At 46.3% G+C, this 24,959-nt stretch overlaps 1 protein-coding gene across 2 annotated transcripts in view; it reads left to right on the plus strand.

Moving 5' to 3' along the window:
• Nucleotides 1–24,959, plus strand: part of LOC137426860 (caskin-1) — a 313,044-nt gene that overhangs the window by 266,507 nt on the left and 21,578 nt on the right. The window contains exons 12-17 of one of the 2 annotated variants that reach the window (XM_068115825.2): nt 7,388–7,474; nt 7,605–7,652; nt 13,485–13,600; nt 13,757–13,826; nt 15,640–15,728; nt 15,832–15,942. In XM_068115825.2, the coding sequence (XP_067971926.2) occupies nt 7,388–7,474; nt 7,605–7,652; nt 13,485–13,600; nt 13,757–13,826; nt 15,640–15,728; nt 15,832–15,942 (521 nt within the window). The remainder of the gene's footprint in view (nt 1–7,387; nt 7,475–7,604; nt 7,653–13,484; nt 13,601–13,756; nt 13,827–15,639; nt 15,729–15,831; nt 15,943–24,959) is intronic. The other variant, XM_078778949.1, reaches the window with a different exon arrangement.

Raw genomic sequence — 24,959 nt, forward strand, 5'->3', positions numbered from 1 at the left:
CATTACCCCCAAGGGGCTCTCGTGCCTCCCCGGTCCCTCCAACAACTACCCCTGTTGGTGTCGATGCATGGGTCACACCTCCGCAACCCGCTACCCATTCCATACCACCACAACCTTGCTCACCCACACCTCGCACCTCTCGTTCCATACCCTCCGGACCAGCCATACACCTCACTCGTGGCCTCTCACGAACATCCGGGTCTATCTCGACCCCCAAGCTTATTAAATCACCTGGCGCATCATACGCACGACCATATTGGTCACCACTTACACCGGGTCCTCTTTCTCTTCGCTTCTCCTCCATCACCTGCGAATCCCTCATCCGGTTAATGAGCACATCATCACGATCCGAACACAGACTTTGGACCAATTCTTTTACTTCCTCCTTTATCTCTTTCTTATCCTCTCTCTGTCGCTTCTTAATTTCGCTCACCCCTTCTTCCACTTCTTCTAATTTCTGCTTCACCTCCTTCATCTCTTCGTGCGCCCCTTTAAGTTCTTCCTCTAACTCCACTTTATTTTTTTCTATGTGCTCCCGCACCTCCCGCTCTTTAACCTCCATCACCTCTACCACCTTGTCCATTTTCCTCGTCAGGTCCTCATGTACCGTCTGACACTCTTTTTTAATTACCCCTACGTCCTTTTTCATCTCCTTCTGTGTCGATTTTAAACCCTCTATTACCGCTGTGTTCTTCTTTACCTGGTCCCCCAACTCCTTTTGTCCCACTGTCAGTTGTTCTACTCCCAGCGTCAACTCCTCTATACCCCCTTGCAATTTTACAGTCCCCTTTCTCACCTCCTTCTCCATGCGCTCCTTACAGTGCCTCACCTCCTCGCGCACTCCTCCGACCTCCTCACTCACTCCTCTTCTGATCTCTTCTCCCATCACTTGCATCTCCTGTCCAGATGCCACCCTCATCTGCTCCATTTCCTCCCTGTGAGCATCCAGTTTGGTTTCTACCCCCATTCTGACCCCCTCTATCTGCTGCCCCATTTGTTTAACTTCCCTTTCCGCTTGGTCCCTCATGTCCCTCAATTTGCCTTCCATACTGTTTTCTAACCCCTCTAACCCCTTTTGCATCCCTTCCATTTGATTCTCTTGAGCGGCCATTCTGTTTTCTACCCCCATTAACCCCTCCTGTATTTCCCCTAATCTATTGTCTAATCCCTCTATTCTACTCCCTAACCCCCCGATCTGGGCCCCCATGTCCTCCCTCAATTTCTCGCTATTGGACCCCATTTCGCCCCCCATGACCCCCATTTGGTTTCCCATTACCCCCAATTGGTTTCCCATTACCCCCATTTGGCCCTCCAATCGCTCACTCTGAGCATCCATCCGGTTCCCCATTACCCCCATCATTCTGCTTTCCATTTCTTCGCTATTCTTGTCCATAAGGGCCTTCATTTGTAGAAAAAAAAGGTTCAAATCCACCAGGGACGCTGCCACGGTCGCGGGCGCCGCGACCAGCGAGGCGCCATTTTGCGCACCCGCAATGTCGGGCGCAACGACGCTATTTTGTGCGTCTGCTACCCTCGCTGCTTCGCTCTCCTCGCGTCCCTCAATTTGGTCCTGGACCGACCCTGCCTCACTCTCCTCTACCGGACCCCAGCTGTCTTGATCCGCCATAGCGCGACTTTCAAAATTCGGGTTTTTATATTTTGTAAAACACAATTAAATTTCGCTGTTATAATTTCGAGCGCGGGAAACGCGCTCCGGATCGAATTCTACCTCCCAACACCAATTGTTACCCTAGTGGTACAATTGGTGTTCCAAAATTTGGGCTAAATGAATTTAGTCCCAGGTCCGAATCCGACACTCCTGACACCAATTGTTACAGACGCGGTTGTGGATGTTGGTTTACCGAGCGGTTTGGTATGACCGCGTCTGCACGTTTACCCGATTATGCTCGAACGTTGACTAAGTCGCGCTATGCTAAATCAATGAAGGAAAAGGACACAACGGCTGGGATTAAAATGACACGACACCAGGGATACGGTTCTCAAGACCTCCGGAGGAGGTTATATTATGGCGGAAGGTTAGATTACAGGAATGAGAGGGACAGCATAGGAAGATAGGCACTTAGTTACGGTCTTATTGTAGCCCCGACAGACGACAGATAAACAGGACAAAGACTGACTCACACGGGGATTGATGGCAAGGAAAGCGGGTATTCGATGGCTCAAGGTGCACTCTTGGCTCAAGGACAGAATCGACCCGGTCCGGTCCAAAGATGCGGGGAGGTATCGTCGCGCTGGGGGTGGCGTCCTTTGCTCTCCGTGGTTCAGGCGCATCTGACTTCACATCCGGTAAGTCGCTGCGTATCTCCGGCGGGGAGTGACACGCCCTCGGCTCGTTAGCTCCGCCCCAGATGGAATCGGCCCGTTGCTTCTCATTGGGTGTGGGGGGTTACCGGCTCCGCCCTTGACGAGGGGCCGACAGGCAGCCCCTTCGTGGTAACCCCGTCGGCGCACATGGGTAATGGCGGCTAACCGAGCCGGAGTGAGGACGCACACTCCCCGTGCGCGCCATTGTTGTAGTTGTTGTTGTAGTTGTTGTTGTAGTTGTTGTTTGGGGAAGAAGATGGGAGGAGGTATGGGAAGGTCCTAAACTCACTACTGGTGCCATATAATCACATTCTGGTGCAACGAAGAGTCAGAATTAATGGAAACGAGTCCTTAACTGACATAGACTAAGAATAACTAGCAAGATGTCCGAAAGTTGTCTACGTGAGATGCGGTGGACCTGGGCACGACATTTAATGGGGGAAAAAGGGGAAGGTCGGTTCTACAGAGTGTTATTTACAGGCAATGGGACTAGGGAATGGGGGATTGGGGATAGTTGGGGAGTGTTGGGGAAATAGGGGAATATTTACAAGCGGATATGGAGGCCAAATGCCACATCCGCAACAATATATATATATATACATATACGTATATATATATATATATATATATATATATATATATATATATATATATATATATATATATATATATATATATATATATACATACATACATACATACATACATATATACATACATACATACATACATACATACATACATACAGTCACGTGAAAAAGTAAATACACCCCATGTAAAGTTTTGACTTTTTCAACATATTTCAACATACAGCTATTTGATCTTCATTTCAACAATATTGATAGATAAAGGTGATATAATATAACAAATATCATGAAACATTTACATTTTGTAGTCCATTGTATAATTTAAATAAACATAAATGCAAATTTCGCATGTGGAAAAAGTAAGTACACCCCTACATTTATCACTACTTCAAATACCTAAAATTAGAATCAGGTGCACCAGCTCAGGTGCTAAATGATTAGAACATCGTTAGAGAGGATCTTGGAGGAACCTGTCTTATTTAAACCTCAGACATTTAGTTTGGTTTGCTCTTTGTTGTTGAAGTGTGTGGCGTCACCATGCCCAGATCAAAAGAGCTCTCTGAGGCCTTCAGAAAGAAGGTTATAGATGCCTACGAGTCTGGGAAGGGATTTAAAAAGATCTCCAAACAATTTGAAATCAATCATTCGACTGTCCGGAAGATCCTCTACAAGTGGAGAAGATGCCAAACAACTGCCAACTTGTTCAGGCCAGGCCGCCCCAGCAAGTTCAGCCCGAGAGCAGACCGCAAGATGCTGAAAGAAGTCTCTAAGAACCTCAGAATGTCATCACGGGACCTACAGGTCGCTCTGGCCACTGTTGATGTCAAAGTGAACGAGTCTACCATTAGAAAGAGGCTGCACCAATTTGATCTACATGGGAAGTGTGCCAGGAGGAAACCTTTGCTGTCCAGAAAGAACATCAGGGCAAGACTAAATTTTGCCAATGCACACCTTGGCAAAGACCAGCACTTCTGGAACAATGTGCTCTGGACAGCTGAGTCAAAGGTAGAGCTATTTAGCCACAGTACCGGAAGACATGTTTGGCGAAAACCAAAGACAGCATTTGACCACAAGAACCTGATACCAACTGTAAAGCATGGTGGTGGAAATATTATGGTTTGGGGCAGCTTTGCTGCGTCAGGGCTTGGGCAGCTCACCATCATAGAATCCACGATGAATTCTTCATTGTAACAGAGGGTGCTTGAGGATAATGTGAGGCCATCTGTCAGAAAGTTGAAGCTCAACCGAAGGTGGACCTTGCAACATGACAATGACCCTAAACATACCAGTAAATCCACCAAGGAATGGCTGAAAAGAAAGAAATGGAGGGTTCTGGAATGGTCAAGTCAAAGCCCGGATCTAAATCCCATCGAGATGTTGTGGGGGGATTTGAAACGAGCTGTGCATGCAAGAAACCCCTCAAACATCGCACAGCTGAAAGAATTCTGCATGGAGGAGTGGGCAAAAATTTCTCACAGCCGATGTCAGAGACTGGTAGACAGTTATAAGAAACGCCTACTTGAGGTTGTTTCTGCCAAAGGAGGCAATACCACCTATTAGAGCCAAGGGTGTACTTACTTTTTCCACATGCGAAATTTGCATTTATGTTTATTTAAATTATACAATGGACTACAAAATGTAAATGTTTCATGATATTTGTTATATTATATCACCTTTATCTATCAATATTGTTGAAATGAAGATCAAATAGCTGTATGTTGAAATATGTTGAAAAAGTCAAAACTTTACCTGCGGTGTACTTACTTTTTCACGTGACTGAATGAAAAATGAATGAATGAATGATCGTTTTAAGGCCATTTTCCCCGCTATAGCGTGACTGTATATATATATATATATATATATATATATATATATATATATATATATATATATATATATATATATATATATATATATATAGATATATATATATATATACATATATATCTATGTATGTATGTTTCTGTCGAGATTTATGTATATATATATTTATTTATTTATGTATATCTATACAACAACAACAACAACAACATGCATTTTAAGGCCATTTTCCCTGCTAGAGCAGGGGTTAGCCTTGCGGTCCCCATGACAATCTTCTCCATTTTGCCCTATTTTCTGCATCTCCCCTTGTTAACCCCTTTGCCCGCATTTCTTCTTCGACCATCTTTAGCCAAGTCTTTCTCGGTCTTCCCCGTCCTCTACTTCCTTCTACATTCATTTCCATCAGTCTTCTCAACCAATCACTTTCATCCTTCCTCAACACATGACCAAATCATCTCAACCTGTTCCTCTTCACAGCATCAATCACAGGCTCTATTCCCATCGTCTTTAGCAATTCATCATTTGTCTTCCTCTCTCTCAACGATACTCCGCACATCCACCGAACCATTCGCATTTCCACCCTTTCCAGCCTTCGTTGCTGCTCTACGTTCATTACCCATGTCTCGCTCCCATAAATCATAACACTTTTCACACATGCAGCATACACCTTTCCCTTCAGCTTCAACGACACTCCCCTCCTCGTCAGCACGCCACTCAGTTCCCGAAACCTCTTCCATGCACAAAACATGTATGTATATGTATATATATATATATATATATATATATATATATATATATATATATATATATATATCATGTTCATCCATTGACTCCGGGCTGTGCATGGTGAAGCACAAGATAACGCAGGTGGTGCTTATCGCTCCCAAGACCATGCAACAAGGGATGTACAGGATTCGGGTCCGGCGCTCTCACCTCTGACAGTTTGGAGTCTCACAATGATATATATATATATATTGTCAGCATGTTGGTTGTGCTTGTCTTGACATTTATTATCATCGATATTTGCTGGTGGTAATTGACTTGCAAACTCAATTTGGAATATCAGAAGGGAATATGTTAACCACTCTGAGAAATTGGTATAATTTGAGCCTGAACGGTGTTAAAATTAACAAGTTACGGCTCTTGTTATTTGATTTTGGAGTGGCTTGCGATTGTACAAAATGATGTGCTCAGCCTCTGCTGGGAGGGCAATTTATGAGCTCTTGGCTTTGCTTTGGCTCCTCTTACTCTAGGGTGAACTTTTTTCTTCGTTTCAAAATACCCAGAATGCAATTGGACATCCGCCACCTGCACCCATCATTCCCATTGAAGCGACACAATATGAAAGTTGTAATTGCAGTTTAATCGATTAATTGTTTGAAGCTGTATTTAATTCGAGTGCTGTCATGTTTATAATCGAGCCGCTTCCATGTGTCCACGGATTGCCCGCACAATATCAGAATTGTGTTTTGTTTTAATGCATGGGGGTGCAACCACAGGAACAAGATGGTGTGCAGCTGGCGCACGTGCCTCTGTGGTGTGTAGTCTGGGTCCGATTCCTGACCCGACTTGTACTGTCAGATTGGCGTTTCATGAATGGGGTATCACTCCACCAACCGTCGTCCCTCGGATGGACGTTAAGCCGGAGGTGGACGTTGTCGATACCTCGGAGTGTTTAAATCAAGAGTATATGAGTTATCGCCGGCTCCCTGAACAAATTGCGCATTGCTGCCTTGGCTTTCTCATGAGCCCGCACTTGGTAAGTGTGACGAATAAACCAAAAAAACACCCTCAACACTAGAACGGCACTCAGGAGACAGCATACCTCCACCTGGTTGGCCAATATCACTCAATGGTGAAGAATCACTTTAAAAATTATACTAGCTGGATCCAGATCCGGATCTTCACCAAAATTGAATCGATTCTTCCTTGTCACACACACAACCTGTCCAAAAGGTTTCGTCCAAATCCATCCACAACTTTTTGAGATATCCTGCTATGTATCGGTTTTGGCCCGATCTCCCAATGGTCAAGAATCACTTAAAAAATTAAATAATTCTCATATCCGAATCCATATTCAGATCTTCACCAAAATCAAATCGAATCGTCCTTGTCAAATACACAACCAGTCCACCAAGATTCGTCCAAATCCGTCCATAACTTTTTGAGATATCCTGCTATGTATCGTTTTTGGCCCTATCAGTATCTCCCAATGGTGAAGAATCACTTAAGAAATTCTACTAGCCGGATCCGAATGCGGATCTTCTCCAAAATCTAATCATTTCGTCCTTGTCACATACGCTACATCTCTGCCAAATTTCGTCCGAATCCGTCGACAACTTTTTAAGATATTTTGTTCACAAACAAACGCACAAACAGACAGGCGTGAGAACATAACCTCCGTCAACCTTTGGTGGTGGAGGTAACGAGTTGTGTGGGGCTATAGTCCTGCAGTGGACTAAGAGAGACTGGATTATGATGATGACAACTCCATGCTCGACTCCAAGACTGTCCGTGTCGTTTATGTGACAATTTGCATGTTCATTTGCAAATTTTGTTTTGCTTGATATGAGCTTTGTAGTGATTGATTGTGGCACCGAAGCCCATCGAAGGTTCATAGACAGTGGTTGTACCCCTCTTGTTTGTTTCTGTAGGAGAGCCAGTTGTGGATGCTGACAAGCAAGAGCAGCCAGTGGAGAGCCAGGGATCGAGTGAGGATGTGTGGGCTGGTCGACCAGCAGGTGAAGACCTTCACAGTATCATCTTAGCGTGAGATCACATTGGCGTTTCGATGTTAACATTCCAAAGAAGTGAGAATTAAAAATGAAGTCAGACAATTTACACACATCTTGTCTCTTGTGTGGTTTGCAGAGAGAAAAAATGGCACTTCGGGCCCTTCTCCCTGCTACAGAGTCCACGGTAAGTACGACCGGAGCCGGGCCGTGCATTTGTTTCCGTTAGAGATCACGATGGATGCATTCCTTCAACCTTTGAGCCAATAATTATGGAATTTTATATTTTAGCCTGAATGTTGGGGGTCTGGAGGTCCGGGGTGGAGGGTGGAACCTCCCAGCACAGAAGCTCATCAACTGTATTTCATTTCCTGAGAACCTTGTGCTGCCATTTATTGCTTTAAGTGTTATGTTTTCATGACCTTCTTTGATGTAGGAAAAGATTATTTTTCAGGAATAAGGTTTGAATTTTGATGAAGCGATTCCAGTCAGAAGAACAACTCTACTTGCAAGGAAGCTTCAGGAAAATCCAGGGATTGGAATTTGGGAATGGGTTTGAAAATGAGTCCAATCTTGCTTGGGTCCACATCATTCGGCATAGCTTGACTGTAGGGTTGCTGCAATGACCACGGGTAGTCTTTCCTTGGACATTCAGAGCTACCCAGTCTACAAAGGCTCTCACCTGTATCACAATGCTGGATGCTGTGGCTGAAGCACGTGGTGAGGCTGAAGCACGTGGTGAGGCTGAAGCGTGGGGTGAGGCTGAAGCACGTGGTGAGGCTGAAGCACGTGGTGAGGCTGAAGCACGTGGTGAGGCTGAAGCACGTGGTGAGGCTGAAGCTTGGGGTGAGTATGAAGCGTGGGGTGAGGCTGAAGCACGGGGTGAGGCTGAAGCTTGGGGTGAGTATGAAGCGTGGGGTGAGGCTGAAGCACGGGGTGAGGCTGAAGCACGTGGTGAGGCTGAAGCGTGGGGTCTCACATCACATGTGCAGGTCGGTGGTCTCTGTTCTCTACCATCTATTCTCCTGCATTGCTCACTCTGCTCTCTCTCAATCCTCCGCAGAAACTCCAGGATGCACGCTTTCTTCCAGTAACCCCTACTGGTGTTAAACTTCCAAAATCCAGGTTGACTGCACGCCTCAACTCTTTTATTCCTTGCTCCTCGCATCTACGGAGCCACCTTCTAGAAGCTGTTCTTCCCTCCAGGGCTTCAAACAAGCAGTGCACCGGCCACGTCTCGTCATCCCCAATTCTGACCCATGACCTTTATTGCCCCCGTTAACCTTTCCTATCTCAACTATCTTTATACTTTGTGTTTCCTCCCCTCCTCTCTTTTCCTGTTTGTTCATTCCCTACACGTTTGTCCCACTATCAGATCTACCCTGCTCTTCCATGAGCATCACTCCTGCAAAGAAGAGCAGGAGGAAGGCATTTTAAATTTGTGGAGGAAACACGACGACACACTCTTGAAAGTGATACAACAGGCTTGCAAATCGTTCCTGGCCCAATTAACGAAATTGAACCTTTACGTTGGAATCTCCCGCGATGAAGCTAGCTCCGAGGGCCTTTCACTCCCTCACTGCAGGCAGGTTGGTGGTCTTTCTGTCTTCTACCGACTCCTCTCCGGCCTTGCTCCCCCAGCTCTCTCTGGGCTCTGTCCCCCAAATATTCCTACAGGTCGCACAAGATCTGCCTGCAACCCTCTTATGGTTAAACTGCCAAAATAAAGACTCTATTCACCTTCACTCTTTCATTCCTCTTTTCTCCCACCTCGAGAACAAACTCCCTCACTCCCTTCAATCCTCCTCCCTCCAGGTCTTTAAAACAGCTGTTCACCACCATCTCTTATCTTCCCCCATCCAAAACCTTGATATCTTCTACCCCCGTTAATTCACCCCAGATCCACTTTTTTGAAATACCACCTCCTTCCTGGAAGTCCTAGCAGTGTCAATGTGTTTTATACCTCTCCCACCCCCCCCCCCCCCCTTCCCATGCCTCGCCTCCCCATCTTCCCATGCCCCCCCCCCAAGCCCTCCTCCTCCCACAGGTCTCCCGATGTCCCTGCTCTCCATGCTGTTCTCCCGCTCCCTTTATCATGTTTTATGTGTCAGTTTGTCTTTTTTGTGATCAATGTTAGCTCTTACACGAGCCTCGACCTTGTATACAAAAAAAAAAAAAAATGAAATAAAAAACTTTTATAGCCATGTCATCCAAAAACGCTTTTTACGCACACCTCTAGTTTTGTGGTATTCCACATGCACAAGCAAGTGCTCGCACCTTGGATAGCCAGCTTAGAATATACTCTGAAGGATCTTTGCAAGCCTAGATACTCGATGATGCAACATTCTGCAATATTTTGTGGTTTGATTTTAATTGGAGGGGTATTGAATCCCAGACCAGACAAACTGGAGGTGATCACTGATCACTGATCAGATTAACATGCGATCTATCAAACTCGGTGGTGTTGTGGCTTCCGCTCAGAGTCTGGTAGGTAATCTTACTAGAATTCACCAAATGTCCGTCTGTCCGTTCGAAGGTACCGCAAAAACGGCTCAACCGATCGAAACGATATTTTGGGTGGGTAATCCTGGGATCTCCAGGAGTAAAATAGGCTATTTAGTTTTCCCAATTTCAGCTTTGGTCTCCAGTATTCTCAGGTTTGGACTCCCGCATAACATTCGCGTTCGCATAACGTTCATTGTGACGATGTTGTGACAATGTATGTGTTCACGGTAGTGTTTGACGTGACGGTGTGAACGTAATTTCGTAATGTTTTTCGTTTCGTAATCCTTTAATGAACGTTTAATGTTTAATGAACGTTTAATGCCCTTCGATGTCCGGGGCCACACGCGCGCTACACTGGACGGGTCAGCGTGTCCCTTGCCCTTCGCCGTCAGGCTCGGGTAAACCGCTGAGCCCCATCCGTGATGGGGACTGGAGCTTGAGACAGTGTCCCACGAACGAGGAATTCCCAGTAAGCGCGAGTCATCAGCTCGCGTTGATTAAGTCCCTGCCCTTTGTACACACCGCCCGTCGCCGCACAAACATCACAATGAAACACAATCACAATTCACATTTTCGTGCAATTCGAATAAATAAATTCGAAATTACAAATGATTAACTGTTTTGATTTTGATGATTTACGTGTGATATGATTTGACGGATGTTTATATGAATCGTTTAAAATAAAAAATTTCTGCCTTCAATTTCTGATATTTTGCCTTTTCATTTCGGCTTCCCAATTGAAGACCCGCCCGTAGGGCGGGTAACGTTTATATTTGGTTCAAACCCCAGCTGAGTCATGCCAAAGACCTCAAAAATGGTACGTGCTGCTTCCTTGCCCGACACTCGCCATTTAGAAAGGATAGAGCACGGACAAACCATAGGTTGGCAACCAATGTACAGGCTTAATGGGTTTAATGGCTGCCTCCTGTTTTCAATTTCCTTGGGCGGGAATCCATATTATTAATCCCTTACCCAGAGGGGACTATAGGTTTGCTCTCCATCTATCTGTCCGTCCCACCTGTGGTTTTCTAGAATTTTCCCCCATACCCTTTAACATATTCAACTGAAACTTGGCACACGGCTTTATTATGAGAAGGTGCAGAATAAGTTTGAGCTTTGGAGCATTTCCCCAAATTTTCACGGAGTTGTGCCCTTTTTGAATTTAGACGATATCACATGTTATGCATGGGTCTGTTTTCAGTTGCCCGAACTCCACCTCACTGCTTTATACTCATTGGCTAGACAGATGGCTTGACTCCACCTCACTGCTTTATACCGATTGGCTGGACAGATGGCCTGACTCCACCTCACTGCTTTATACCCATTGGCTGGACAGATGGCCTGACTCCACCTCACTGCTTTATACCCATTGGCGCTGTACACGTGTTTTTGCTTCATGTATGCACATCAGGTTATTTTATTATTATTATTATTTTCGGCACTGAACCCAGCATTATACACCGCCCAAATAAAGATGTGTTTACCGATATTGAACTGATACTTGGTCAGAGACATATGTATTGTAAAGCAAATCTCGCTCTTGTTATTATTCTCCCCACGCTTTCTGAAAAAACCGGGGGGATATTGTAATCGGCTCCACCTGTCTGTCCGTCGTCCTTCACGCTATCTCCTCCTAAACGGTTGTGCAGAAATTCACCAAACGTCGTCGTTCTGATCACCACTTTGAACGAAGGTGCAAGATCAGTCTTTTTTGTTTCGCACCCTGGAGCGGGGTGAAAAATCGAAAACTGCAACTATGTGCGCATTTCTAAACCAAACTTTGTATATGCAAACAACATTCGGGGATGCGTGAAATATGTAACGACTTTTTGAATTTGACCCCCAGTTCATGTCCCTGGGGGTGAAAACTTAGGGTCGCAGGAGTCAATACAGGGAAGAACCAAAAAAACCAAAACCAAAACCACCGTTTAGAGGCCATTTTTCCCCGCAAAGCGGGGGTTGGCCTTTTCGGGGACTGTGGTAGTTGTTGTTTTTTGGTCCCCTTTTTGAAGCAATGTTTTACGGCCAGATGCCCTTCCTGACGCCAACCCTTTTTGCCGCCTTCAACGACAAACAGGGAATTACCAGTGAACTGGTACTCAATTAGCCGACCTCGGAAGGATGACAGGCTGAGTCAACCCCCCTGGCATTAATTCGGCGATCGACCGAGATTCGACCGAGATTCGACCGAGATTCGACCGAGATTCGAACCCAGGATCCTAGGTTATCCTAAGCCGGCACCCTAGCCGCTAGCCCAACACCAGGGATAATACAGGGAAGAACATTAACCCGAATTTGATATTGGGTCATTCCTTGTGGAATGTTTTTGCCATCTTTCAACTTTTCTTTCGGTGGGAGGTGTGGAGGAATTGCGATGACACGCCATCAATTTTGAGCTAGTTACCCTCGCCTGAGGAGAAGGTATTGCATTTGAGCCTGTTTGTTTGTTTGTTTGTCTATTTGTTTGTCCGCACAGAATAAATGATTTTCTCTGCAACCGTTGGTCCGATTGACAGGAAATTTTCACCATAGGTGCAACTCCACCTGTATAAATGTTTAATGATAACTATGACATCATAGGTCACGTGGTTCGGCCGCCATCTTGGAAAAACCGAAAATTTTTGCACCTCTATATCTCCAAAACCACTCCATGGAAAAATTGAAAGGGGGCTCATAGTAAAGTACGCCACAAGGGGAATAACATATGTTAATGACGTCATAGGTGCCTTCATTATGACGTCATAAATCAACAAGTAGAACACTTGATGCGATCAGTATGAAAATTGATCTAGAGAGAAATTGCTCAGCAATTTATCTCTAGATCATTACCTTCGCAAAAGCGGAAGGTTATGTTTTGATCGCTGTGTATTTATTTGTATGTCTGTGTGTGTGTGTGTATGTTATTCGCATAACTCAAAAAGTATTCAACCGAATTGCATGAAATTTGGTGGGATGATTGGTTATTATACGGGACACATTTGATTAGATTTTGGGAGCAATCGGGTCAAAGGTCAAGGTCAAGGTCACGAAAAGGTCAAAATCTTATTTTTGTTGTTCTGTTCCCTACACTCCCATGCCAAGTACAGAACAGTAGCTGCGGCGAAGGTATGCGCTCTACCGAGTGCCCGTTCTAGTTGGTCATGTGGTTCGGCAGGCATATTTTTACAGCGCAGCCCATAGGGCAATGCCGTCTGGCACAGTGTTTGTCTGTCCGGCTGGTGTATGTATGCAAGACCCTCACAAACGTCCACCAATCAGAGCTGAGGATCTGGTCACATGACAGGGGGACAGTAGATCCTCCACTCGGCAGATCCAAGCCCGGCTATGTCGTTGTTCGACTATCGGTCTTTTTTTCTTTTTTTTCTTTTTTATCGCCATACGTTTTCTAAAAGTGATGTAACTTAGTAGCTCAATGTCTGAGTGGATGAACAGCTTTTGGTGAGCCAAGATAACACCTGTGAACAATCAGAAGACCTGACGTTGAGCAGATTTTTCTTTCTATCGTGCTGGTCAGGTGATCGGAGCAGTATCGGCAGCACAGGAAGCGTCGGAAGCAGTCGGAGCTCTGGCAGTGGCCAGAGCGCCGGGAGCACCAACGGGCAGCACCGTGGCATCAATGGAGACGGCAAGGTTGTACCATATGCAATAACGTCTGCCGTCCCGGTTCCCTTCCCTTTCGTCCCAGGATGTAAATTGTGCCTGCACCATCAGAATGAAATCACGTGTGCACCTGCTGGGTTATATGGTAGTGATATGCCTGCCTCGTCCCTCTCCGCATGTCCGCAGCCCATTCAGGTGGTTCAGTCTCTGCAGCCTGTACTTGAGTCGAGTGCAAAGCAACAGAGCATCGCCCACGGTGAGTTGTGCCAGAACCGCTCTCGCCTGCGCTCACAGTTCCACATAGTGAAAGGTGTATTACCATTACTTGTGAGGTACCCGTGCTACGCACAGGTGGGAGGCCAGAAGCAAACAGACAATGCAGAAACGCTGAATGCTAAAGCATGAAACCAATAAATTCCACATTCCTGTAGCACCTTCAGTCGCACGTCAGACATGGACAGCAAGTTCGTGAAGGACTTCCATGAAAAACGTACCGTTCGCAAACAAACGGGTACGTTTGTTTCATACCAAGTCAATGGCGAATCTGCATATGGTGATCCGCGAATTCAGGTTTAGAAAGTAGAAACCATAACGGCATTTCGTCATTCACTTGAACTCGATATCTCTTTTTTCATTCCAAACAGCATAACTCCAATCACAAATTAAATAACATTAATATAAAAAATAAACTTTTAACAACATTTGTGACAAACAAATATTTAAATCCTGATGTGAAGTTCCGTACGGTTGGGTGAACACAATTACGAATTCAAAATCGTAATTGTATTCACTCAATTCCAATCATCAATTGATACTTTAACAAAACGATTAACGTTTAACGATTTAACATTTCGATTGAATGATGGTTGTATTTGGATATTATCAAACCTGCGCATTGCCGTCATCTGTCCACTTCCGCATTCGCGGCAGGTTCATAATTGTCATCAAAATCTAAACAGTATTTGAAGAATTTCAATAAAAGCCACATCAATGTTCATATCGGTAAATATTATTCCATCGTGTTTGGAAAAACTGGAAAATTGGAAAACTTGGAAAATTGGAAAAACAATTTAGCCTATTTTACTCCCAGGGGTCCCAGGAATACCCACCCAAAATATCGTTGCGATCGGTTCAGCCGTTTTTGCAGTACATGGGAATGGACAGACAGACATTTGGTGAATTATCGTAAGATTAACAAAAATACTTTTTCTTAAACCTCAGTTGTCATTATGAAATTAACGACCAAAATGGATTTCAAATTGCGACAAATATTCACATAACATGTGCAAGTCGAGTACAGAGGGAAGTTTTAAAGGCTAACAAAGTTTGTTTTTCATGTATTACACAACCTAAGTGGACAAAGTCCACCGATTGGACGGCACATTGAGTAGAGGGAGATTGCGATTTTCATTATTATTTAATTTTCGATCTCGGGTTTGAAACCTTTCGATCATGGAGCAGTTTTGTTTCTTCGTCGAGAATTCAGCAATCATTTTGTTTATGAGATAATGTAGCACGAACCCTGGATCAGCCTCTATCTGCCATCAAAGCAGCAACCGCGCCAGTTATCTGGTACAAAGGTATGCCTTGGGATTCCTGGGGGAATCTTTGATAAGGCCTTCTGTGGCCGATGCATAGGTATGTCAACAATATCGTGTTTTCACTATGAAATGGTGGGAAAGAAATGGTTTTCGTTCCTACCATTTCATAAAATGGTGGGACGTGGGAGAGTTTTTGGCCCAAGTTTCTCACGAACCTGTTGCCCAGAACTGACATTCAACAGAAGGTGATTTGGTCAGGGATTTGTAAGTTAGGAGGGTGCCAGCGATAGCTCGCCTATTCTCTATGAAAGACACTGGGGGTCTTCAGACGGGTCCTCTGGCTTAACGTCCTTCTGACGGACAGTTCCCACATCAATGCCTGGAGAAAGGAGATTCATCAAATGTTCTAAAATATACAATTAACAGATATTTACTCCCCATCCCTCATTCACTTCCATCCTCGTATTTACTCATTGAAACAATCTGTGGTTCTTGAAAACTGATTCTTGCAAGATTTCCCATCCACAGAGTCATCTCGACCGCAGCGAGTCTCCGGTTGTCCGTCCACTGAACACTTTGAAGGGGACACTTCCCAGCAGATGAACATGTTGGACAAGGTAAGTTTGGTTCGAATGAATAAAATCATTTACGAATGCACTGAGTTTTACCTGTGCATCGCAACAAGTCGACACTGCCACTACCTCTTTCCTCTAATGGCAGGAGGGTCTTGCCATTTACGAGTGGCTCTCTAAGTTCCAGCTGCAGCAGTATGTGACAAACTTCATGGACGCCTGTTACGACATGCCCACGATCAGCCGCATGACACCCGAGGTGGGAATCGACGATAATCTACCGATGCTCCCACAGATAGGATGCATGTTCGTGTTCATGATGGGGAGGCTATCTATATATAACACATAATTGAGTAAATTGAGACAGAAAATGAAAGTGGGGTGGGGGAGATAAGACAATGCAGAGGGGGTAGGGGGAGTGGTAGGGAGAGGGAAAATACCAACGATGTAACCCCAAAGAGGGAGCTTAAATGTTAGGCATCACTGTTGAACAAATGTTTTCAAGTTAAGGCTTCATTTGGCAAGACAAAATCAGCTTTCGGTTTAAGTGTAACACACACTTTTTATAGCATGTTGCAAAACAATGAAGGGTATAGGAAGAAAAGTAGAGCAAAATTCCTCATTTGCACAAAGCCAAAACATCCACAGTAAATTTGGTGAAGGCATAAGGTTGTCTGAGCAATGAAGAGCTCCTCCCCCCTCCTCCTCCAAGCTGCCTCCTCCCCACTTCGTCTCCCTTCTATCTCATACCTCCACCCCCCCAAACCTTCTACTTTCCTCTGCCCCCCCTCAAACAACCCCTCACTGTGCCGCATCCCTTCACCATCAAACCTTTCATCCTCCTCATCCTTCCCTTTCTTGGAACTCTTCTGCAACATCTGAAACACTATCAACTTCTCTCCCTACCTCCCCCTCTCATCCTTCATCTTACCCTACTCCTCCCCTCCCCTGTCCTGTACCCGATGCTCCCCCTCTCTCTTCATTAACGGTATGGACCTCAAACATCCGGGGCCTCATCCTTCCATGTCTGACAACATGGACCAACTTCTATCCACTCATCCCAACTCTCTCTTCCTCATATGTGGTGACTTCAACTGTCATCATGCCACCTGGTTGGGTGTGGGTTCCTCTCTCACTAGTCATGGCACCTCAGCAAAGGACTTCTGTGACTCACTGGGATTGACACAATCTGTCAATTTCCCGACCCGGATCTCAGCCAATGGAGTATCTTCTCTTCTAGACTTGGTTATGACAAACTTCCCTGCTAATGTCTGCTGCTCTTCTTCTGCTCCAATCGGTTCTTCTGATCATGTGCTTGTCAAAGTGGACATCTCTCTGGCCATTCTCAGAGAGCCTCCTCAGCGTCGACGAGTCTGGCATTTCACTCAGGCCGACTGGGACGGTCTTGAAGCAGCCATCAATCGTCTGGATTGGTCTCCCATCTCCACTGCCTCTGACATCAATTCTTCCTGGGAATTCTTCCAAAGCAAACTGATCTCTCTCATGCACAGATTTATCCCATCTCGCCTTCAATTGTCTTACCCTTCCTCCCGTCCATGGTACACTGAATCTTGTGGTGAGGCAGTTGCCCTGAAACAACTTGCCTTTGCCTCTTGGAAGGCTAATCCAACTGAAGGAAATCTCAGTTCCTTCCACCAAGCCCGGAACAAGTGTGTGTCTACCCTCAGGAGTGCCAGGAAGCACTATCTCTCCTCACTCAAGAATGAACTCTCAAACCTGTCTCCTTCCTCCAAATCCTGGTGGCGTCTGGTCAAATCCGTTTCTGGTGTTTGTTCCCCCTCCATCCCCTCCCTTACCTCAAATGGCCACACAGTTGACATCGCACGTGACAAAGCCGAATGCCTCAACTCTGTGTTCGCCTCAAAATCCTTAGTCCCAAACCCATCTCTCTCTGTTCCCACCATTCCCAGTCGAACCCAACTGCTCCTGGACTCTGTGTCCTTCTCTCCTGACAAGGTGGAGGAGTTTTTGTCAAACCTCGACTCTGATTCTGCAACTGGACCAGACGGCATCAGCCCACGGGTCCTAAAATCCTGCTCTGCCGCTCTATCTCACCCTCTCTCTGTTCTTTTCACCCTATCTTTTGCTCAAGGTCATCTGCCAGCATCCTGGAAATCAGCTAACATTACCGCTTTACACAAAAAAGGTGCAAAAACAGATCCTTGCAACTACAGACCAATCAGCCTGCTCCCAATTATCAGCAAAGTCATGGAATCCATCATTGCTTCGGATATGAAATCTTTCCTCTTCTCCAATGGCTTGATCTCTGATCATCAATTTGGTTTCAGACCAGGTCACTCTACTCTGGACATGCTGCTTCTGCTGTCTCAACAATGGATGGAGGTCCTCAATGCCAAACAGGAAATCAGAGCTGTCTCCCTTGACATATCAAGGGCCTTTGATACGGTCTGGCACCCAGCTCTGCTCACCAAACTCTCCTCCTATGGTATCCATGGAAATCTCCATGCATGGCTTGCGGACTTCCTCTCTGGTCGTAGTCAACGTGTGGCCCTGAATGGATTTCTCTCATCTCCCCTTCCTGTTCAGGCTGGAGTTCCCCAAGGAAGTGTGCTGGGCCCTGTGCTTTTTCTGGTCTTTATCAATGATCTCTCTGACTCTCTGGAAAATCCTCTCTATCTCTTTGCTGATGACTCCACTCTCTGCCGCTCCATTCCTCTTCCCTCAGATCGGCAGTCTGCAGCCTCCTCACTCTCTGAAGACCTGGACAAAATCACAGACTGGTCAAACAAGTGGAACATGTCTTTCAATCCTGACAAATCTCACTCTCTTACTATGTCTCTCCGAAAAGATCGACTGGACAACCCTCCCATCTACTTTCTCAACAATCCTCTCCAAGAAGTTCTGTCACTCAAGCTTTTGGGTCTCACTATCTGCCATGATCTTTCTTGGGAAAACCACATTTCCAAGCTGGCCTCCAAAGCCAGTCGCCGACTGGGCATCCTCCGTCGTGCGAAGTCCTTCCTCGGCACACCTGAGCTCCTCACCACATACAAGGCTTTCATCCGCAGCTCAATGGAATACTGTTCTCCCCTATGGGCTGGTGCTCCTGCCTCACACCTGGCTCGGCTTCACGCTGTTGAATCCAAAGCTTTCAAAATCATTGGAATCTCCCGCGATGAAGCTATCTCCAAGGGCATTTCACTCACTCACCGCAGGCAGGTAGGTGGCCTTTCTGTCTTCTACCGACTCCTCTCTGGCCTTGCTCCCCCAGCTCTCTCTGTGCTCTGTCCCCCAAATATTCCTACAGGTCGCACAAGATCTGCCAGCAACCCTCTGATGGTTAAACTGCCGAAATCTCGGCTCTCTGCTCACCTTCACTCTTTCATTCCTCTTTTCTCCCGCCTGTGGAACAAACTCCCACACTCCCTTCAATCCCTCTCCTCCCTCCAGGTCTTTAAAACAGCTGTTCACCACCATCTCTTATCTTCCCCCATCCATAACCTTGATCTTTTCTACCCCCACTAATTCACCCCAGATCCACCTTGTTTGAAATTCCAACTTCTTTCCTGGAAATCCTGGCAGTGTCCATATGTTTATACCTCTCCCACCCCCCCCCCCCCCTTCACATGCCTCCCCCCCTTCACATGCCTCCCCCCCAAAGCCCTCTCCCTCCCACAGATCTCTCGATGTCTCCACGTCTCTCGGTCCCTGCTCTCAAATGTTGTGTTTGTGTCCTTCCCCCTCTCTCCCCATCTTGTCTACCGCTCCCGGTTATTTGTTTTATGTGTCTGTTTGTCTTTCTGTGTGATTAATGTTCGCTCTTTCACGAGCCTCGATCTTGTATACAAAAAAAAAAAAAAAAAAAAAAAAGAGGGGAGAGGAGAGAAGGAAGAGGAGGAATAGGAGGGATGTGGAAGAGCAAAGTAAGGGAAGAAAGTATGAAACTACAGCATGGGGAATCAAAACCCCACAATTTTGTGCCTAATGTCTATAAAATAAGATCCAATGTCTGTGAGTCATTTTTGCATCTTTTCCCAAACCACTGGTCGCACAAAATCGAAAATGGTACCATATCAATCCCCAAATGTTTTTATTATTCACATTGATAAATGCCCAGCCAAAGCAAGCGTGGCAAGTCAAGAGATGCCGCTGATTGGGTGTGTGGGGCAAGTTGCGGAAATTGATTTACGGCAAGTGACGTTGATACACCCTTATTACTGCACCTCTTTTTCTGCCATCTCAACATTCGCGCTCTTAGAATTTCCAGGAAAAAAAACAAACTGTACGGCTGTAAACCATGCTACAGAAAGTGTTCCTCATGCCCAGAGGATAGCTTGTATTTATGTATGTGCATATATCTGAACACACACATAATGCATGTGTATGTATGTGTATATATATATTATATATCTTGGAAAAATCCTGGGTACGTTATATTGATGACATCCAGTTCATCTGGTCAAAATCCCCCCGTAGTCTCACCCAATTCCAAAATGAATTAAATTTGATTCATCCGACCATCAAGTTCACATTCGACAGCTCACAGTCCGAAGTTCACTTTCTAGACACATCACTCACGCTTCAAAATAACAGACTCGAAACAGAACTATACACCAAACCAACAGACACTCACTCTTACCTTCTCCCTTCTTCATCTCATCCTAAACATACAATTGCAAGCATACCATACAGTCAAGCACTCAGAGTAAGACGCATTTGCTCAACAAAAATGGCAGAAGAAACTTCTCTCTGCCAATTAGAAACACACTTCATTGCAAGAAACAATGACCCTCACTCTGTGCAAGAAGCAATAACCCGAGCAAAACACATACCGAGAGCAGACCTTCTGACTTACAAACCCAAACCTGCAACTAACCGTGTCCCACTGGTAACCACCTACTCTGCTACCTCATCCCAATTGCCAAGTATTCTGAATAAGGCCCTTCCTCTCCTCCATCAATCAGAAACACTCGGCACCACTTTTCCTCAACCTCCACTAACATCATTTCGACGTGGTCGGACACTCAGGGACCTCTTGGTAAAAGCAAAGCACCCACAGCCCCACAACAAAGAAACTAGGATCCCTGGCTTCTATAAATGCACAGCAAACAAATGCATTATTCACAAGCATTTACTCGAAGGAAACAAATTCTGTAGTTCTAGCACTGGACAAAAATTCCCCATCACCTCCTATATGAACTGCAAATCTACATGGGTCATATACCTAATCACTTGCCAAAAGTGCACCAAACAATATGTTGGAAAAACTGAAAATACACTCTACACACGATTTAATAACACCCGGTCAGAAATCAATAACTTCCACACCAGTCAGGGCAAATCTCTACCTTACACGATACACTTTAATCAACCGGATCACTCTATAAATGACATTCAGATCTCTGCCATTGAATCAATCACAAATCGATCACACACCACGATTCTGAAACGTGAGTCCTTTTGGATTCTGTTACGTGGTCCCCTCGGTGAATACCTGGTCTCGGTGACCCCCGGACCGTGAGAGGAACTTCGCCAGAAAGCTGTATTATATATGCGCTTTCGCCACGCAATCCAAATGAATTTCACCCAAGAGACAACTGATGTTCAAGGATATATTTCCAATGGTAATGATACCATACACTTTCAATGACACAACCACGGAGATTTTTCCCGAGCAATCAACAATACACAACCATCAACAATTCCCAACCCACAATCAATTCCCTATGATTAAGATAGCCATCTTATATACGTGTGTCCCGGTGAATACTCACGACCCCCTTTTGGTCTCGGTCCCGCACAATGTCTCTGGGCCCCTCCTGACCAAGATGATGGTCGGCGTCGCCGCACTCGGGCGGTTGAACGAACCCCGGGTGGACGTGTTTCCACCGGGCAGGTATCGTACCAGGCACCCCGGCTACAGCCCCTCGTGGCCACGCGAAGCGGGGACGGGAAAGCAAGCCAAACGCCCCACGCCGCTTGCCAGGCGTTAGGCCCCAACGGGCGACCCGTACGCGTCTTTTTAGACGGTGTCGCGAACGGCGCCAAACGCTGGCTCGGTGCACGGCCACACGACAGTTTGACGTCCACCGGGCAGGTATCCGTCCCGGTAACTCCTCTCGCCAGACAGGCTCGGGAACGCCGCTTTTCCACACGGCTCAATCAATCCCACCTTTCGTCGGAGCGGGGCGAGGAAGAAGAATCCTCGTCCTTTTTTCCTCGTGTCTTTTCCTCTTCCGTTTTCGGTCACTTCCGTTTCCGGCCACTTGTTCAGAAGGGCTCCTGACCCTCCAATCACAACAACCCTTAATATACTACACACGGATAAGCAAAGACCTGAATGGTAATCCACATACATTCACATAAATATGTAACACTCCCCCCCTTCAAGAAAGAAAGTTTGAACCCAGCGAAAACTTTCTTTGCCGGCCAATTTGGAGAAACAAACCAGATAACTCAACCCCCCCCCACATTATCAGTTCCCCCCGGGCACAGTTATCACTTAAAAATCAAGCAACCAAAATTTCACCACAACCCCTCCAGATTACTCCCTCTGGACTAAGCACCAGCAACGACATTGTCCCTGCCAAATCAAACTCCATCTCATGACCCTCTGACTTTGACCGTCAGTTTCTTGCGAATGAAGGTTAAGGGGTTGATCAAAGATCCAAAGTTAAGCCACTCGATAGCACTTTTTCCCGGGAGGCCAAGCCGAGTATTCACTACATGGATGCCTTTAGGAACGTGGAGTTCACGGTTAGTCCGTGCAGGAAAGTTCTCTACATGGGCGCCTTGAGGAACGTGGAGTTCACGGTTAGTCCGTGCATGAAAGTTCACTACATGGACGCCTTTAGGAACGGCGTTCACGGTTAATCCGTGTAGGAATCTTGGCTCGGCGGCTCCGCCGCATTCAGTGCTTCAACTTCTCAGAACTTCCCTAATAATTAGGGTGGGACCACTTGTCCCTGTAGTCCCATGAATAGCGGTCTCCTTCTCGGCCACTACTTTGCCAATCCTTCCTTCGGGAGCGGCCGTAACTCAGGGAGCCTCCATAATAATATTGATCGCGGCCACCACCAAAACTACCGCCCAGTTGTCCTCTCCTGTAGACCTCTCGACGCCTACGAAATGCCTTCCCTACTGTTATGGTCCGACCCTCCAAATCCTTGCCATTCCAATTCTTCTCTGCCTCTCTGGCGTCTTTTGTGCTGGCAAACGTGACAAAGCAGAACCCTCTTGACTGTTGCGTTTCCCAGTCTCTTACCAACCGCACTTCCACCAGCGGCCCATATCTGTTGAAGACAGAGGTCAGAACTTCTTCCTCTGTTTTGAAGTTCAGTCCCCCTACAAATAACTTGGCACTTTTGTCGCCATCCCGAGCTGGTGTGGTGTTATTTTCCCTGCTGGGCTCTTTACCAACCCTCCGGTTACCATAAACTTGACCCCCGGCCAAATCATTCCCGATAACCACAGATACACCCTCTACAGGAAGCGTGGCTTGTAAACCGACGGTGACCGGTCCTGACACCAAATCGGACTCCAAATGGATGACATGAAGGGGAGCACTAACACCGCCCCCGATCCCCTGTAAACGAACACTATCCCCCGTTGCCGTCTACTCGGACCATGGCAAAATGCCTTCAAGCATTAAAGATTGATGTGCCCCTGTGTCCCTCAATATCCTAACCGGTTTCCGGTTAGTCGAGGCTCCATCCCGTGACACAAACCCCTCTGAAATAAATGGTTGGTAACCCTTTTGATGGCGATTTCTCACAATGGCCATTGCGTTTGGAGTCGTAGTAGTCGGACTCCGCTCTGGGTCTTCGCTTTTCATGCGGTAACAACTGGACATCAAGTGTCCAGGTTTCTTGCAAAAAGCGCAAGTAGGCCCGGAGGAAAAACTCGTGGTCTGCCTCGGGCCCCCCGAACTATAAGTTTGTCTTGGGCCCGCATCCCTCTGATTTCGAACAGGTGGGGTATCATAGTTGTCCCCATAATCATCTCGAGGCCGCCGCCATGTATGGTCGTTCTCCGCACCTGCTGTTCCCCACCTCCCCTGCGGAGATCTAGGCGAGGAGTTAGGTTCGTGGACCCCTATTCGGTGGGTTAAGGCATAATCATCTGCCATGGTGGCTGCGTCCCACAACTTTGGTACCTTCTTTTCCTGCAGGTACACTTTGATGTCCTCGTGGACACACTGCTGGAATTCCTCCACCAGGATCAAGTCCCGCAATGTCTCGAAGTCTTTCCCGACTCCTTTTGACTCACACCACCGATCAAACATGTTTTCTTTCACTCTGGCAAACTCCACATGGGTCTCACTCTCCCTCTTCCTGGCATTCCTGAATTTTTGCCTGTAAGCTTCCGGAACCAACTCATACGCTTTGAGGATGTGCGTCTTCAGTACCTCATAATCTGCACATTGGTCCATTGGTAGCGCCGAATAAATTTCCTGAGCTTTCCCCACCAGCACACTTTGCACGAGTATGGTCCAGGCCTCCTCCGGCCAGTTTAATTGTCGAGCCACTTTCTCAAAGTGTGGAAAAAATTTCGCGACTTCTTTTTCACTGAACGGTGGAACCAGCCTCACATGTCTGCCCACATCCCAGGTTTTCTGGTAAGGTGTCGACCCCGTCAGCAAGGGTGGTGCCTCTCCCCGTTCTCTCATTAACTCCAGCTCCTTGAATTTAATTTCTTGCTGAAGCTCCATGTCACGTTCCTTTAATTCCCTTTCCGCTTTTCTCTCCTCTCCTCTGCTTTCCTTTCTTCTTCTGCTCTTTCTTTTTCTGCTTTCCTTTCTTCTTCTTTTAACCTTTCCTGGAGTTCTCGTTCCACTCTCCTTTCTTGTGCTTGTTTCTCTTCTCTTCTCTCTTCTGCTTTCCTTTCTTCTTCTGCTCTTTCCTTTTCTGCTTTCCTTTCTTCTTCTTTTAACCTTTCCTGGAGTTCTCTTTCCACTCTCCTTTCCTCTGCTTGTTTCTCTTCTCTCCTCTCTTCTGCTTTCCTTTCTTCTTCTTTGATCCGTTCCTGGCTCCGTAATTGCAACTCCAGTTTCCGGAGCTCAACGTCTTCTGGTTCTTCGGGTAGCCACTCCCAGGCTAACTCGTCCCATGTTCCTAATCCCACCATAGATTGTATCACCGTGGCCTGCAACTCTGCCTTCCTCAAATTAGTTCGGACCTCCAAGTTAAAATGTTTGGCCAATTTCAAGAGGTCCGACTTTAGCAACGCTCGGAACTGTGCCTCACTCGGGGTTACCCCAAAGTTCTGTGCCACAAACGCCATGGTGCCTATCGT

This window comes from Myxine glutinosa, chromosome 5, assembly GCF_964187855.1.
Source record: "Myxine glutinosa chromosome 5, kmMyxGlut1.1, whole genome shotgun sequence".
NCBI classification, from domain to species: domain Eukaryota; kingdom Metazoa; phylum Chordata; class Myxini; order Myxiniformes; family Myxinidae; genus Myxine; species Myxine glutinosa.